The sequence below is a fragment of the Penicillium concentricum genome (genome assembly GCF_028827145.1).
Source record: "Penicillium concentricum strain IBT 3081 chromosome Unknown utg000002l_segment0_segment0, whole genome shotgun sequence".
Taxonomy (NCBI): Eukaryota; Fungi; Ascomycota; class Eurotiomycetes; order Eurotiales; family Aspergillaceae; genus Penicillium; species Penicillium concentricum.
The window spans coordinates 3,720,302-3,737,403 of record NW_026622755.1 but is presented as its reverse complement, the minus strand read 5'-3'; the positions used below and the strand labels follow the sequence as shown (position 1 = coordinate 3,737,403).

Genomic DNA, 17,102 nt, shown 5'->3' with positions numbered 1-17,102 from the left:
CATTTGAACCTGATCTATCTTCAAGATCTTTCAAGCACTCTGGGCAAAATATAATTTCCGTGATCGCATAAGCAGGTCCCACACCCCACAATTGCCTCTCCACAATCTGATCTGTTGATTCCTTCTCCTCATCAAAAATGTCGTCAATGGGGATAATAGCGGCAGAAATGCCAGGCAAGAAACTAGTTTGTCGAGTATGTCAAAAATCATTCTCCAAGGCCGAACACTTGAGGGTGAGTAGACTTAGGTTCAGATCTCCAGCTTCCCCACGAAAGAGGGACAGCCAAGTGATACGAGATAACTAACGTCCTTATAGAGACATGAGCGTTGCCGTATGTTCTAATTTCATTCGATATCTATGCAAATTTCATACAAAAACACCCAACCAGCTGACCAAATTACTTAGATACCGGATCTAAACCATATGTCTGTAAAGAGTGTCGACGGCCCTTTGCCAGACAAGATGCTCTTACTCGCCATGAAAAGCTGCACTCTCGTGCTATAAATGCAAGGAATGACTCGTCCGGGGCTCACTTGCCGTCACAGCCTACCTCTTTGGATTCTCTCGCTTCTTGGGATACGAGCAGTGCTTCCACTGCTGATCCGGCGTCAACTTCAGCAACCAGTCACTCCTGGGATGAGTCTCATCCTGAGAATCATGCGAGTATGCATAATGCTGCTTCGGACTTGGACTTTGCATTGGTTTGGCCTGATTCGGAAAACTTGTTTCAGAGCTTGATGTCCTCGGATACGACAGATCAATGGCAGATGCCGCTTGGTACTTTGCCGTTTCCGCCTGTTGTGCAGGATATCAATGGGATGAACTTTGGATCTCCGAATTCATTCGATGATCGTAGGACTTCTGTCGAGGCAATACCGTCCGGTGGAGGACACCAGGCAGTGCGAGATGTCACAGAGATGGTAACGAGCTCGGTGAGTTGAGCTTTGCATTTCGTCAGAGGAAAACAGGCTGGTTGAAAACCTCGGCCAAGACACAGGCTAAACTGAGATTTGATCGAAACTGACCTTTAATTTTCCTAGTCATCTAGTGTTACTGCCGCCGTCAAAGCCACGTCCATAACCTCGGTATTCCTAGACGAATGTCTCCATATGTTCTTCGTCCGCTTCATCCCCACATTCCCAATATTGCATCGTGCGACTTTTATTTTCCGAGAATGCACGCATCCTCTCCTCCTCAATGCTATCGCCATTGGCTCTTTATACCTAGGCCCCAAGGATTCGGTTGCAAAAGGCGAAGCCCTATGGCACCTAGCGCATACCGCACTTTCAACTTCATGGCAATCCTTGATCACACATAGTGGTCCCTATGATGCCTGCAAGGGAGTTCAATTGATGATCACAGCTGTGCTGGGACAGATCTATGGGGCACTATCCAAGAACCGGGCAATTCGAACCACCAGCCAGGTCTTCCATCCGCTGGGCTTCTTATGGGCAAGACACTGTGGCATGTATGAAAGCGAGCCATACTCAATCGACAACCTGCCCTCGATCGATGCTCCGGCTGCAGAAAAAGAGCACCAGTGGCGAATCTGGTCTGCGCGGGAGATCCAACAACGCGTCCTGCTAGCCTACTACGTCCTGGATGGGCTTGTGACTCAAACGGCGAGCGATGGTGCCTCCTCTCGCCATGTGGCAAACCCACTCAGCCTGCCTAATAGCGAAGAAGCCTTTGATGCCAGCACTGCCGATGAATGGTTAACACACATGCACCCCCAAAATCCAGATCAGTCCTCATTTAGGATGATTTTCCGCTCTCTCTTCCCACCTGTCGGGAGCTTCCGCTCTCTAAAGTACCAGTTCTCTGCATTCGCACTACGTGTGGTGCTAGAGGGGCTCCAATCTCTGATATCTGACTCTGATGACAATGAACTAGCCGTGGGAGTCCCTAGCCAATCAGACGTCCGACGAGCTCTAGCTCAAGTCCACGAGACAATATCCATGAGCATCCACTTCTCCGCAGCAGAAAGACTTGAAATTCTCCTACGTTGGCACACAGTCTGCCTAGATACAATGATCAACTCCATCGCTCTCTCCCGCCACGTCTGCTCGCGCTACAATATTTTCCAACACGTCTCTGGTGGATGCGGAACCGTCCGTCCGGGCTTTGATCTTGTCAAATGGGCTAATTCAGAAGACGCGCGGCGGGCCATCCTCCACGCGGTCGCCATCCAAGACATCGTAGAGCAATTACCACGTGGCCGCGCACACGTCGTGCACATGCCCAGCTCACTATTCGCAGCTGCCACAATATACGTGGTCCTTTCACTTGCTGGAGTCGCCACTGTGAATTTGCCTCGCAACATCGTTTGGCAAGACGCTTTACTGTCTCATTCGGATCTCAATCTGGGTCATGAGAATATCCGGCCTCTATCTGGCTCGGAGACAAAGCGCTTTGTGGAGAATGGAAATGCTAGTTCCTCGCTTCCGCTTCCTATTGGTGGTGCTGTTAGGAATCTGCTTTATGAGCTCAACTCTATGCAAAAGCTTTTCCGGTGCTTATCTTCACAGTGGGGTATTGCGCATGACATGGAGGATATTATTTCGCAATGGATTCAGCTCTGTCATTAGGGGACCCGGCTGGACTTGGTCTCAGAGTTGATGAATGCGTATCACATGGAATTTTGCTCATTTTTGGCGTTAGTGGAGGTGCTTCGGAGAAGTTTTATTGGGTAACAAACGATTGGATTGTTGGCAGAAATTGATATACGTATATACCCCTCATATTGAATTTGAATATCCAAGTTGAAACTCCTAAAAGGTGACAAGCGCCAAGTTCGTTCCCATGTTCTCTAACTAGGCAAGAACACTGTTCACATTGCGTACCGAAGCCCTCAAGTTTTCCACATATTCCCCTGCATCGTGTTTCGATGTGGAATGTTTCCTATGCTAAAATCCTTGAAGCATCCTCATCTCCAGGATTAAGGCCAATTGCCTTGTCAATCGACATCTAGCATGAGTCCTGCAACGCCCTTTCTAGGTGAAAAGATGCCCGAAATTGCCCAAGATAACACCTCTGACATCTTAAATCGAAAATCTTCTGAAGTTATAGCAAAGGACGGTTCCATTGTAGTTGATTTAGGGTTGGGACCACGTGGTTCACGTGCTCTTGTCTTTCATGCACGGTTCCCCTGGTGCAGCTGCTTTGCCCTAGGTAATTTCTTGCTGTATGGGGTAATTTTAGATATTCCAGTACTGTATGGTGTTCTAAAGCTCTCTTCAGGTTGTCAAATAAGCAAAATCTTATATTTACATTGTTTACCTTGATTCACTGGCAATGGATCGCAGAAAAGAGGATTGCCCCAAATTCTAGAGCGGCTCTGTAGCCTTGGAACCTTCGAATCTTTTTTGAGTAATCGTAATTAAAAAATTTGACCAACTGAAGCAAATGAAAAAGGACCGAACCTTGAATGTAGATATTTCAATTTGTGATAATCACGTGGCTCGTGCCGAAAACGCGGGATAGACGCGACGCGACGCGACTCCGACCTTTCCGACCCACTTTGAGTGTGTTTCACGCTGCTTTCGGCTAGAATCTATCCACTGACATTCTTGATCTTTTTGATCTGTGGGTCCAACTGTGAACTATCCATTCTTATTCGAGCGAAGTGATCCAACCCGGTGGCAGCGTGGCGTCCCCATGCCAAACAAGACCAGATGATCGCCGATCAAACCTGAGATCCCAGAACCCGGCAACGGGTCCAGCCATTACCCCAATGGATCTTACATCAGTCCGTGGAACCAAGCTCAGCGATATAGTAGTCGATCACCGCCCTAGCACAGGTCGTGGCAAGAAAATTACCCTTGCGCAAGAGGCCGTGCTGAGGAGACTCTATGAAGAAGAATTGCCCTCCGTGTCCAATGGCAAGGTACAAGGGAAAACGTTCTGGGCGAATCTCGCTTCGCGGTTTCATGAACAGACCGGTCGCGAGTATTCATGGTTGTCTGTGAAGCGGCGGGCAGCAGGTTGGCGTCAGAACTCCCCAGAAGTTGACCGGCGACTGGATACTTCTCATGGTAGCGAGCTAGGGGTCGAGGATTCGGTAGCAGAGCCTAGTCATCAAGATATTGCTCGTGAATCCCCACGACAACAGGGTTCAGGTGACAGCGAACAAACTGCCCTGGCACAAAAGAAGCCTTCCCTGCACCCGGAGGATTCGACCACCCTGGGGTTGTCTCAACTTGAAAGAAGTCCCAGTGTCGGCAACTGGTTGCCGCGCAATTTGTTATCAGGCGTCACAGACCCAAGCCAAGACAGCAACAGTAACATCAAATCTCCTCGCGTGTCTCAACGCCGTCCCCGATCAAGATCACCCCAACGTGTATCGCAGCCTAGATATCGTCGCCGATCTCCTTCAACGAGACGCACCAAAATTATCTCCAACCGATTGCATCACCAGCTGGCCTCTTCGTCTGATGAGATAGTCACGTCTGGCCCCAACCCTTCTTCCGGCTGCTCCCGGGCCCATGAAGATATGCAGCCCGGTCATCTGGATAAACGAAATCCCCCTGGATTCAGCCGTGTCCACGAGTCGGTGGAGAATGATGAGCGTGAGAACAACCCTCATGATTCAGCAAGGTTTAAGCATGGAGAGAGTAAAGTCAGTAAAGGTCTTCTTGCCTCGCCGCACTTATCTGAGCAAGATGACCTACCACTTGGCCCAACTCGGATTATGAGGAGGCGTGTTGCAAGATGAACGGACCTAGAGATACCTAAGTACACATATGTCTACCTTGAAGAAAATGAGCCAATAAGGCGCACAGAAGACATAAATGGTCTTAGTTTTCTGAATCATAGAGCGCGCCGCTATAGTCTATCCTAAATTAGGAGGCCTCATGCTGGGAAAGACTCTTAGGATCAAGGAGTTGTAGGAGCTGCCTGATTTGGATGTGTATGTGCAGAATCGTTTGCTTCGTCTCTATGAACTAAGCGCCGAGAATTTGACGACTAAGTCGTATTGATCCAGCCCTGTGAGCCCCGGGGCCCTTTAAATTGTTTGCCTTGATCTTTCTCTTCCGCTTCTTTTCTTTCTCCTCCACCTCTCTACGTTTACTATTCAGTACATACAAGTTTACCCGAGTTCAACTCCAATTTTTTCAAGTACATCATCTCATCATCCTATCATTCAACATACACCGTTCATTCAAATTACCATCTACCATGGCGAAAATCAAGTGGGACTCCGTCGCTGACCAAACTGTGAGTTTACTTTTGACTTTTCTATCATTTTCCTTTGATTATATTGCCCGGGCCCAAGTGATAGGTCTAGGCTTACCGTCTTGACCTTCGCTCTTGCACTATGTCTGGCTGGGCAAACCGATTTTCATGCTTTGTTGCAAGAAATACGTGCCTCTCAGATTGAGTTTTGATTTGATTTGATTTGATCATTCCAACCTGTTTTTTTCTCTCACGTTTTGTTTACTATTCTACTACTGTTTGGTCTCATTCTCTTGGCCTATGCATACAAAACTGAAAATGACAAACCGTGACTGACAACGCTCATTTGATGAAGCTGCTCACCACGATCCTTGAGACTCATCACATGAGTGTTGATGCGGCCAAAGTCGCCGAGGCCTGGCGTATGTTCTCCGTTCTGCAGTCGCAATCAAAATTTAAATCACCAAAATATTCATTCTAACTTGCCCTCAGCTGCCCAAGATGAAGACCACCAGCCCACACCTCGAGCTATCAAGGGACGTCTTAATCGGATTAAAGAGCTCAATCGCGCGCGCAACGCTGATGCTGCCACCGCCGGGCCCTCTAGCCCAGTTACTCCCAAGAAGAGTACTCCCAGGAAGAAGACCACCGAAGCATCAACTCCTGCTGCTCCTTCGCGCAAGCGCAAACGCCAGATGACTGACGCTGCCACTGACGATGATGAACTTGTTCATGTCAAGAAAGAGGAAGACGAGAGCGCCGAAGGCAAAGAGCCTGTTGTCGACACCCCCGTCAAGGAAGAGAAGGACCTGGAGCACGCCGATCCCCGCCTTCACTCGCACGCCAAGGAAGAATCCCCCGATGTTGACAATGGAGACGGAGATGCTGATTGGGTCGAAGACAACGAGGACCACGACGCCGACTCCAATCAGTCGCCCAACTAGGAGAATGGCCATTCGCAAAGGGGCTTCATGTTAGTTGCCCGAAAGTTTGACGCCTCGAACCCCCTCGATTAGTCCTCGGAATTTCTCCTCACTTTGTGCCGCTTGGTTTTGCTTTTGTCTTTGCCGTTGCGTTTCGTCGGGTCTCCTTGTTGGGTAGCTTGTTCTTCCCCAGCGATGGATGTGTGACCCGATCACAGAAAAAAAGAAAACCCCCACAAAAAAAGGGCTGTGCTCATTCTTCGGATTGCACCGTAATCCATAGTCGATTTGACTGACGCTCTAGTCGTCTATTTTTTTTCTATTCTTGCCGTATGCAGGTAAAAGAAGATTAGTGGGATCAGTGCCTTGTATTGTGAGCAAAGAGACCCGACTAGCTAAGCTCATCGCCAGTGGCTGTAAATTCATCTGATCATAACCCTTGTAGATTGTTTCAATGCATATCCCAGTATTCCTCCCAGTTCTGAGATTCCGAAAACCTCCCCAGATAAATTCGAATGCCACCAGCATGTTGACACCTTCACCATGTCAATTTTGTATGGCTCCGTCTTAATAATAAAAAGTGGAAACAAGAGTGTTGATCACGCTTAGATGTCAGAGGTAGCTTCCTCCTTGACGCTGAAGACACTGGATCAAACGACATTAGCCCTCTGAATTTCTGCTGATATCCTCACAATTGGCAGGGACTTACTCCTTGGCAACCTCCTTCTTGATACGGGGCTTCTTGCCCTTCACATCCTCGTTGTCGGTCCCCTCATCCTTAGTGACCGGGCTTTCTCCGGCAGACTCAGTATCGACTTCCTTGGACTGAGCGGCAGCGGCCTTGGCAGATTTCTTGGAGGTGGAGCGCTGGCGCTTCTTAGCCACTGGCGAGCCAGGAGCAGAGGTTCCGCTGCCATCGTTCAGCTCCGCAGCCTTGGCGCGAAGACGAGTAACGCGGTGACGGACGGCACAAGCAGTGGCTCCTATAGAACTGTGTTAGCGTAGTGCATATATTAGCCTGGAAAAGGCGCAGAAGGGTGCATGAGGGATGGAAGACAAAATTTCCGGTCCAACTGTGCACGGCAGACAACAAATGGGGGAGGAGTGGGGGGTGCGCACAATAATAGGCACCCTCCAAGTTTCTCAGGCGCATAGGACAAAGAACAAGAAATACAGAATGTGTCGATGCGGAAAATGCGTATGTATGTAGGTGGGTGATAGCCACAAATAAGTTGCACAAATAGACGCCATATTCGGGGTTCAGGAGTCAAGCTCAATATGGGTCGAGTTTCGTCCGCGTGTCACTTACCATCGCCCATGTACTCCGCAAGCGCGTTGAAATCGATCGAAGCGTGGGTAATAGCGAGTATGCCAGCCAGCAACTAAAGAGAATGGTCGTTAACTCTTGGAACAAAACATGCGCAAAACATATAGAACGTGGTAAAGACGGATCTTAGAGACAAAAAAACGTCAAAGTGAATGTTCAGCCACACCACCGTCCGAATGAAGGCCGAGTGAAGGCCAAGGACTTCTGGCTAGGAACACCGTCCATCCAGCACAACCACCAACACCAACAGTATCAAATATAGGTAGCAAACGAACGGTATATCGATAACGCGGAGATATCTGGAAAGAAATTTGAACCTACCTTGGCATCCGCCCTCTCGTTCCAGCTGATTGGCATTGCTGCGGTGGGCGTCAAACTGGCTGGAGCAAACGATGTCAGTATCCCTGTGCAAGGCGAGAAAAACGAGAACAAGAGTTGGATCGCATGCTGGCTAGGAGTTTGGACGATCCCAAGAGTAAATAGAGGATGAATGGATGAACGTACTGATCTGCAGAATAGGTGCAAGTTGATGCGAGATGCAATGAGTAAGATGTTTCGGAGTGACGGACGAAGATGAAGTTATTAAGAGATATTTAAAGAAGTGCTCGGACGAACTCTGAATATTTGACAGTCACTTCAAGTGCACAAATTACCAACCTTTCTTCTTCGTCTCTTTAAGATTTACCATGCCTGTCATACACAAGTAGAACTGTATACATTGACTACTTCGTAGTTGGAATACATAGAAGAATAGCATGACCACTATAAGACAGCCACCAGGAGCAGCGAGGTTCAAAGGTGATAGTGCACAGCCCGTATTCCCTAGAGTTTATAGACGCACTGCTCCAATAGGGGAGTTATTTGACCATCGTTGTCGTCCGCTGCAAATAGACAGGCTCGGGATGTTAGTTTAATATTAGTTAGTCGTTAGATCGCATCGCGTCTGCGTCCTGTCAAATACCGTCTCCATCTATCTGACCGTCGTCGTCGTCCGCTTCAAAGAAGAGACAGGCTCAAGATAGCTCGTGCGATGAAGGAAATCTTCATGTTGCTTGGAATAATATGCATGAAAAAGCTTCTTTCTTTCAAATCAAGAATACGCGGATAACAGGTTATCCGAAAGGCCTAGACTAAAGGCCAGACGGTCTCCTCCCTCCGTATGTCGCATAACCGCTCCATGAATGTCAGAATAGAATTCAATATCTCCCAACCAATGCCAGGTCTAAGAAGCGGGAATTCTTAGAGCTTGCGTTGCTTGGTGGGACTTCCGCCAGATTCATCGCCATCTCCATCTCCACCCTGGCTCTCGACAACGGGATCCTTCTCAGGCTTGTTGGCCGTGGCGGTCTTGCGCTTGCTGGGAGACTTGGTAGCCTTGCGGTCACGTCCAGATGGCTTGTCCGCCTTGTCGTTGGTGTTAGACTGCGCAGGGCCTGCCCCTAGGCGGGTCTTCAAAGTGTAGACGTGGTTCTTCACGGCTGCAGTGCTGTCGCCTACATCTTGTTAGACGAGTTGGTGTAATGCGCAGGTAGAGCAAACGGTCTCATAGGTGACAAGGTAGAAATCCCTGAAGTACTTACCCTGTCCCATGGCTTTGGCAATGGCGGCAAAATCCAGCGGAGAATGGACGGCCAGGATGGCCACAAGCAACTACCAATCATTAGCCATTGATACAGATACCTTCTCAGTACGAGCAATAAAGGGCCAGCTGAGGTAAAAACAGCCCAGGAACTAGCATCCCGTGGGCTGCTGCTGCTATCCCCATAGATGAGCAAACTTACCTGCTTGTCTCTCTCGTGATCCCAGGAATGAGCCATTGTGATGAATAAATGCTTGTGAGGTCGAAGACGGATGGCTGGGAGACTTCGGCGATAATGGTGATGTTGAAGAAGGAGAAGAGAAGTAGAGGGAATGGACAGAATGTTGAAAATCACCTTCCCATTTTTGCGTAATCTGCTCCACGTGAGCACCAATGACCTCGTGGAATTAACTGGAATATTAAGATGAAAACTGTGACTCCCGTCCTATTACCTTTCTGTCTTGATATCCCAGTGGGTATTATGATGCTCTGGTTTTGTGTTCGTCGCTCTAATTTTAGAGTCAAGAATCTCCTAAAGTCCCCGACATACACCCGATTGTGTATTACTCGCAGCTCGCAGCTCGCGTTCAGGAACAGGAACTTGTGGTAGTTGGACCGAATGTTGTTTGGCACGAAACTCAATTCAAGAAAAACGAAATATCAACCCGGGAATCTATACTGAAACACAAACAGCGCAGGAAGATAAACATGTCCATAGAAGCCACTCGAAATAGCCTGTGCGCCCGTTGACCATAGCATGAACAAACAACATATTGATGCCTACAATTGTCCAGCAGACGGCGGTGTGGACGTCCACGGCCCACTGACAAATTGTGACTCCGAACCTCTTCCTGTCTTCCCTTGTGAATGTTCGAGATGCTCCGGATAATGACTCGACTGGTCGTGAGGAACTTGGTTAACGTGTGTTGTTTCAGGGAAGCCTGCCGGTCCACTGCCAGGACCAGATTGATGCTGCGAAAAGTATTGTTTGACACCGACTTGCGCCAATGGGTTATGATATTGCTGATAGCCTTGGGCAAGATTGCCTTGGTGTGCTCCTGGCTGTGTTCGTATCATGTGCTGCTGTTGGTATTGACTCTGCACATGTTGCAGCGGTGAGAATCCCTGCAATGCAGGGTCCGCGTGAGACTGTTGCGAATTGGAACGTGGGTCCGGTTGGCCTTGGCCGAATCTACCTTGGTCAAGCATAGATTGCGGCGAATGATTGGGGAAGCTATCCACGGAATTTTGGTAGGATTGCCCTTCCCGGACAAGAGAAGGATTCGAGCCACGGCGAGGGTATTCTCCCGAAGACTGTTCCGTGTGCTGGGTGGATGAGTAAGACCCAAAGAAGGGCTTATGCAGGGTCGATCCCTCACCAGGGGCGTTCAAATGGCCTTGTTGTGATTCCAATTGCCACTGTGGCTGGGAAGTGGAAGCTCCACGCATTGAACTTGCCATTTGCCCTTGCGGATTGTTGGCTATTTTCCACGAAGCTGGTGGCTGTTGACTATGCAATCCAGCAGGATCTGCAGAAAATCCTTGGAAGGATTGTGCATGTTGCATCATGTTATAACCGCTTGGGTGTCCCTGATATGTACCTGAATTATTACCCCACGCAGATGAGGATATACTTTGGCCCATGTGGTGTGGACCCGTGATTTGATACCCTGGATGTGCTTGACTTCCATAAAATGCTGGCTGAGCACCATTCATTTGACCAACGGGGCCCTGTTGTAACAAATTCTAGAGACAAATAAGCACCACAACCAATCAATATCTGTGAGACTCGAAATTTGAACATACCGGGCCATATCCGGCTGCGTTTGCAGCGAGCTGCTGCTCATATCCGCCGGGCAGGTGTAGACCCGTTTGATTCGAATACCAACCCGGTACCCCGGAAGACCCATAAATTGGATTGTCCGACTGCCCATATATCTGGGAGTCAAGGGAGTTCTATCCCACCATCAGTGCCATTCTTGCAATGCTTACGCAGACATAATGAGCGCGATTCCCTACGGAAATTCTCGCACTGTCCGCAGCGGAGTACATCCCGCCTGCCATTGTGCCCACGGACTCCAGCCCTCGAGTACTGCTGCTTGTCGGATGCGATGTTGGTTCCTGCGATGGCCCTGCCCCGGGCGTCGGTGTTGTTGATGGGGTCAAGACGATCGGTTCGGTGGGAATCTCCCATTGCGACTTCCCGGTCGTCCGCTGAACGTAATACCATTTCCGTCGAACACCCTCCCATTGAGGGAGCCTTTCAGGTATTATTGTTAGAATACAGCGGGTAGGTTCTTTGATTCCCGGGGGTTGACTTACCAGCCTTCTGGAAGTTGAGGTGGTGGGGAGGACGGGCCTGCAGTATCCGCAGGGGCCTCGGGAGCCATCTCGGACCTAACAGTATCCAGCCGATGTGGGAATAACGAAAAGAAAACAAGACATCCAAATTCTGGCTATGACTGATAAAATTCAAATATACACAGGAGAAAGGTGTGGGATAAACAGAAGTGAGGTTCAACGAGACTCGCAGATAAGACGATCTTGTGGGGCTTGGCCTTTGATCGCCGTGCACAGACCGAGTAAACACCGCCACATGTTATGCACACAAGGTACATATCAAGCAATGGAATTAGAGGAATCATGCAATACTCTGCGCCATATCGTTATTCTCATAAATCGCTAAATATTATTCTAGTAAGATATCAAATAGTAGCTCCTGTTTATCCCCCCAAGCGCCAGATCCTAGAAACATAAAACATATCGGCATAAAAAATTAAAAAATAATCTATCCTTCGAGGCGCATTGTAGAGCTCCGAGAGATGAGATAGTTATAAGTACAAAAGGGCACTGTTGTTGGAACTTCGCCATGGACTATTACGCCGAACGTCCCTAGAAGTCATCGTCATTGCCATCCCAGTCCTCGTCCCCACTGAGTTCATCGTCGAGAAAATCATTCTCGTTGAACTGCAACTCAGTCGGTCGCTGGTTGTCGATCCGAATGTTTACAATATCGCACATTCCCTGTATCTTCCCGGCTTCAGGCTGCGGAGTCCCGACCAACGAAGAACCACTAGCAGCATCGTCAATTTCGTTGAATTTTTGATGTGCTAGCCGAGTACTTTGGCGTTTGGAGGAAGTCAATCGTCCACTATCAGCTGTGGATGGCCGTGGATCATCAACTCCAGCACATGGTTCATCGGGTCCATTCCTTGCGATTGATGTGGTGGGTTTGAGCGAGCGCTTCTGAAGGGAGCGGAGATTGGGGTCTGGTGGCATGCTTCGTCGCAGGAAGACCTTTTCGAGAAGACCGATCCATCGCTCACGAAAAGTGGCACGGTCACGCCAGCCAATCTTCAGGATTGCACTGATGACCAATCGACGTAGATCTCGAAGTTTGGGTGCCGCATTCACCAGCGAAGTGAAAAAAACCTCTGCAGTAGCGTCGTCCCATTTGCGTAACTGGGTGAGCTCGATTTCTTGGAGCTTTTCTGGCCACGTGGGAATTTCGGTTTGGACAAGTAGATCTTCAAAGTGCGGCTCGACGTCGTGGTAGCTGGACGCATCATGCATAGAAAGGTCCATTTTGAAGATTTCGAGATTCTCACAGTACTGAGCCAAAGTTTGGATGAAAGACATGTTGAGGTGGCGATTGTGGCTTAAACTGAGTTCTCGGAGGTTGGTGCCATGTAAAGACATATAGGTTGTGAGATCTGATGACCACAATCGATCACAGTTGTTCAGCGTGAGGGAACGGAGAGTATTTGGTAGATTGGTCAGGATTTCCCCGCAAACCAATGAGCTTTCAATGAAATCCAGTCGCTGAAGGTCTGGAAGCATCTGAAGAGCTTCAAGGAGGCCAGCCTCTTTGGTAGCGGAAGTTTCTTCGTTGAGATTGTCGAAGTGGAGCAATTTCAGCTCCCGGAGACCCCGAAAGGCGCGTTGTGAGTGCATTTCCACCATCATTTGGACGAGCCCATCGGTTTCTAAAAAGCGGCTGTTCCAATCCCAGCTACGAAGGATAATGCCACGGTTCTCGAGGGCGGAAAAGACAGTGTCTGGATAAGTCCACTTTGATTGAACAATGTGCCATGGAGGTATTCCCACCGTGTAATCATCTTTGTGATACAGTCGTACCGTGTGTAAACGAGGCGTCTTTTCAATTAACTGAGCAAGGTCAAAGTAGCCGTAGGGTCCACTTTTATAGATGAGCACCGGTTCAACTTCAACATGAAGTTGCTTGATCTTGCTAGAGTAGTTCATCGAGAGAGACTCTTGTGGGCGCGCCAACAGAGAGAGGAGCACATGGCTCTTGTAGGCAGGAAGAAGAGGGGGACAGTGATAGAGTGCAGCGAGCGCAGGCTCGTGAAAGCTTCGACACAGCAGAGCGACATTGACTAGCCACTTGACAGAGTCGTTGCGGGCCGAGCGGCTTTCGTCGAGTAGTGGGTACGATGCACGCAGGAAAATGTCAAGAAGAATATGGTAGGGGAGAGTTTGCCAAGGAGGAATGACACCGGATCCCAGGAATATCGGGTCATCCCCATCTGTCTTGGCACGTTTGTGCAGGACTCTCCCAACTTGACTACTGGGTTTCGATCGTTTAGGTTTCTTTGGATTCGGGGTGGTTGCAGCGCGCCGAGGACCTTGGGATTTGGAGGTGTGAGGATGCGCAGATTCGGCATCCGGGTTTGGTGCATTGACCGGCGCAGCTATTAGTGCTTCAGGCTCTTGGTCTTCCACGGCTCCATCAAAGCTAGCATCCGTCGAATCTTCGCGATAGGATTTTGGCATTCGAGTTGTACTGCGAGAGCGAAGAGATAATGAGGCACGCCTTGAGCCGGGCAAGCCTGTTGATTCATCTTGAGACGAGCTTTCCTCGTGGTAGGTCAGCACCTTCGTGCGGCTGGACCGCATAGGGCGAGTGGACCTTGAGCGCGAACTGGAAGGCGCCATGACGGATAAGGTCGCGCTAGGATAAGAGAGTGGGTTGCAGAGACCCGAGTCACATTGTACGCACGACGTCCCGTGCGCAATGATATGAGCAGGATATATAAATCACTGGCTTGCGCAGGCGACAACTCTGCAATTATTGTCGTTCAAATTGACCCTTGCGATAGTCCGGGTGAGTCCGGTTTCATTGATGGATGAGGTCCAAGATGCCAAGAATGCCAAGGCGACAGACTTATCGATAACAGAAGGGGCTAATTGACGCTAACCTTATTGGGATCTGAATCACACGTGATAGCCAGGCAGGAACCCCGCCCTCAGGCCATGACGCTAGTCCTTATTGGGGAACACTAGATGGCCCCAAAATAGATTCTCAGCTTGAGCTTTAAAGATGGGCGCTTCCAGCCACCTCGAGGGGAAACCTCCTGGAACCCTACACCATCGGCGCATTGCTGTTCAGGATCTGATCTTCTTCCCTTTTTCTTAGTATTCATACACCGATCATTTTGTGTTGAAGATAGCCTACATATATGCTGTGGCTCCTGATTTGACGATAATGACGACTTGCCTATGCGACCTAGGATCCGCATGATTGTTTGTCTGCATCGCGTCTCTAGCTCTATTCTACAATTAAATATAGAGGTCCATCACTCCGAATCGCCAAGTTTCCGATGGAAACATCATTTCCTGTTATGATGGACTCAACCGATCGCTCGAACCGTGGTGAGCTCAACGGGCCGCAGATGGTCATTCAACAATATGCGCGATATCCTGCGACCTTGGAATCGACGTTACAGAGTGCTTCCTCTTTAGGAAGTGCTCGTAGCCAAATAGATATCAACAAATCGCCTCCCTTACAGCGAAGAGAAACCCCCAGGAGCTTACAGTCTTCCCCGAGGGGCATGCGTTCTGCTATTCTCCCATCATCGGCCAATCGCTCTGGGACATCCATGTCTCCGCCAGTGTTTGATCCTCATCGCCTTCAGCCGATGAAAGATCCTGCCGATCACGCAGATTCCCGAGTTCTTCCCTCACGGGATATCACTGACGAGACGATCGATGACGCCTATGTATCATTTATATTGTATTGCAATCCTAATGTTCCATCCTCGGTTGACACATCAGATCTGAGAAAGACCTTCCGGTGTCTCCCACGGAGTGATGGAAAAAGCTTCAACATTTTTACCCTATTCGGGCTCATTCGCAGACGGTTGCAGAATGAAGAGTTGAAGACATGGATTCAACTAGCAATTGAACTAGGTGTCGAACCACCCTGCATTGAAAAGAAGCAAAGCACTCAGAAGGTGCAACAGTACACTGTTCGGCTCAAAGTACGTCTGCCCTCGAGCTTCCAGCCCGTATTCGCCTTGCTAACCTCGCCCAGCGCTGGATGCGTGCTATGCATATTGATGCTTTCTTTGAATATTGCATGGGCCTGCCCCATTCTTACTATACACAGCTCCCACCATCTGGTCCTTTCGTCAGTGAATCCCGCGATGGTGTATTATTGGAAGAAGATCTCGCACTCAGGGCACTTGTGCCACAATGGAAGCCAAAGCGGGGAAGAAAAAGGGTTGAAGATAGGTACAGCGAGGAAGACAAAGCAATCAAGCGACCCCAGTTGGATACATCTGTGGGCGCCCTACAGCAGAGTAGTTTTCCGTCACACTCTGTCACATTCCCGCAGAGTGCGATTCCATTCAGTGCATTTCCCGATGATATGGAGCCCAATGACCCGTGGATAGCGGCGACCTCCTCGTTTCCAAATGGTTCAGGGCCAGATCAACAAACTCAAGATACACGCTGGAGACTTCCTGACCGGGATGCATCTCCTGCTAATTATCCACAGTCTGCTATCATTCCCCGCAGTCATCTACCATCAGATGTCCTCATGTCTGCGGAACCAAGGTCGGCAGTCACTCCGTCAACCGGAGAAAAGAGCCGTTCTAGGAGACGACATGGACCTGCTGTTTCATCTGCTTGGCCGAACAGCAACGGCTTGTCGGCAGGAAAAGGCCGAGGAAGACCACCAAATAAAGGGTCATCATCGGGTTCCTTTTCTACATTCCAGGTCAATCCTAGCCGGGATTCATCACAAGCACCCAATCCTAATGCTCAGGTTTCTTCGCTTGCCCTTGACAGAAATCCGCCCCAAATGTTCCAGACCCCATCTCACAATCAGCCTCCAACATCTATCTCTCAGGGAAGGCCCAATAAACTACAATTGCAGGTTCCTCAACACTCAGGGGCGCCGGTTCGACTTGCCACTCCACCGAGACTAGTAGTTAATGGTGTGCATGGTGCTGTCATTCCCGGGTCCGAAGGGCCCAATGGTTCCCGGCAATATCCCACCACAGATACTCCAAAGAATGGTATCACTGCTCAAGCACCTTCCTCCAGTGGGCAAGGCAATGCAACCGCTACCCCGAATCCCTCCATCGATGACATTGTCCATGCACTTTCTACAGAGCTACTTCGAGCTAGGCTGACAGGGCGAACACCGACCCTATCCCCCAACGAGGCAGGTGCTCTGGCCTCGGCAGTGGTGATCAATTTGTCTTCATTATATTCACAATTCCAACTCGGTACTCCTTCGCTGTTGCTGGCTTTTCATCTTGGTGTCGGTCATCATTTCGGATTCGCAGGCAGTAATCCAGGGTCACTGGTCATCAAGTTTGAACGTGCCATCCCAAGCAGCGATGGAAACAGGGGTGCGCCTGTCTCCCAAGAATCATTCAATGGGGCTCAGTGTATCATCTCTCATGAGTACAAAACTTCAAGCCAGTTTTCTATGCAAATCACGCTCGCAAATGTCAATCCTAGTATAGGAGGGACGGGTGCGTCTGATCACGCAAACGCGATTATGGGTCCGAGTCATGAGAATATTGACAACAATAAGACGGCGGACCTGGATTTTGACGATGACGACCCCAGCCAGTCTGTTTCCGAGGCAACATGGAAGCAGCGTTACACAAGACTCCGTGCTCAGATGCAGAAAAAGGACCAGGCTTTGTCGCAATACAAGCGAAAGATCGTGGAATCTGTCATGGCAGACATATGACTCTTTTCAGCCGAATATGTCTCTTAGATTTATATCACGATCTTAGCATCGTGTTTTTGCCCATTTGAGAAACGTACCTTACGGGC

The 17,102-nt window shown here is 49.3% G+C and overlaps 8 protein-coding genes across 8 annotated transcripts; 4 read left to right on the top strand and 4 right to left on the bottom strand.

Moving 5' to 3' along the window:
* Positions 1-137: 137 nt before the first annotated feature.
* On the top strand, positions 138-2,589 carry N7517_005042 (uncharacterized protein; the record flags this gene model as incomplete). Its single annotated transcript, XM_056722772.1, has 4 exons — positions 138-233; positions 317-332; positions 407-933; positions 1,042-2,589. The coding sequence occupies 4 exons, from the start codon at positions 138-140 to the stop codon at positions 2,587-2,589; spliced, it is 2,187 nt and encodes a 728-aa protein (XP_056579022.1).
* Positions 2,590-3,734: 1,145 nt separating this feature from the next.
* Positions 3,735-4,715, top strand: N7517_005041 (uncharacterized protein; the record flags this gene model as incomplete). The annotated part of the gene is made up of 1 exon (XM_056722771.1): positions 3,735-4,715. One exon carries the CDS (start codon positions 3,735-3,737, stop codon positions 4,713-4,715), a length of 981 nt encoding a protein of 326 aa, XP_056579021.1.
* A 464-nt stretch (positions 4,716-5,179) lies between these two features.
* On the top strand, positions 5,180-6,120 carry N7517_005040 (uncharacterized protein; the record flags this gene model as incomplete). The annotated part of the gene is made up of 3 exons (XM_056722770.1): positions 5,180-5,218; positions 5,532-5,598; positions 5,669-6,120. 3 exons carry the CDS (start codon positions 5,180-5,182, stop codon positions 6,118-6,120), a joined length of 558 nt encoding a protein of 185 aa, XP_056579020.1.
* Positions 6,121-6,704: 584 nt separating this feature from the next.
* N7517_005039 (uncharacterized protein) lies at positions 6,705-7,783 on the bottom strand (the record flags this gene model as incomplete). The annotated part of the gene is made up of 4 exons (XM_056722769.1): positions 6,705-6,744; positions 6,809-7,082; positions 7,409-7,481; positions 7,748-7,783. 4 exons carry the CDS (start codon positions 7,781-7,783, stop codon positions 6,705-6,707), a joined length of 423 nt encoding a protein of 140 aa, XP_056579019.1.
* An 882-nt stretch (positions 7,784-8,665) lies between these two features.
* On the bottom strand, positions 8,666-9,243 carry N7517_005038 (uncharacterized protein; the record flags this gene model as incomplete). Its single annotated transcript, XM_056722768.1, has 3 exons — positions 8,666-8,919; positions 9,007-9,076; positions 9,208-9,243. 3 exons carry the CDS (start codon positions 9,241-9,243, stop codon positions 8,666-8,668), a joined length of 360 nt encoding a protein of 119 aa, XP_056579018.1.
* A 542-nt stretch (positions 9,244-9,785) lies between these two features.
* On the bottom strand, positions 9,786-11,395 carry N7517_005037 (WW domain-containing protein; the record flags this gene model as incomplete). The annotated part of the gene is made up of 4 exons (XM_056722767.1): positions 9,786-10,751; positions 10,812-10,961; positions 11,025-11,265; positions 11,328-11,395. The coding sequence occupies 4 exons, from the start codon at positions 11,393-11,395 to the stop codon at positions 9,786-9,788; spliced, it is 1,425 nt and encodes a 474-aa protein (XP_056579017.1).
* A 502-nt stretch (positions 11,396-11,897) lies between these two features.
* Positions 11,898-13,961, bottom strand: N7517_005036 (uncharacterized protein; the record flags this gene model as incomplete). The annotated part of the gene is made up of 1 exon (XM_056722766.1): positions 11,898-13,961. One exon carries the CDS (start codon positions 13,959-13,961, stop codon positions 11,898-11,900), a length of 2,064 nt encoding a protein of 687 aa, XP_056579016.1.
* Positions 13,962-14,626: 665 nt separating this feature from the next.
* On the top strand, positions 14,627-17,016 carry abp2 (putative ARS binding protein Abp2; the record flags this gene model as incomplete). Its single annotated transcript, XM_056722765.1, has 2 exons — positions 14,627-15,286; positions 15,340-17,016. The coding sequence occupies 2 exons, from the start codon at positions 14,627-14,629 to the stop codon at positions 17,014-17,016; spliced, it is 2,337 nt and encodes a 778-aa protein (XP_056579015.1).
* Positions 17,017-17,102: the final 86 nt, after the last annotated feature.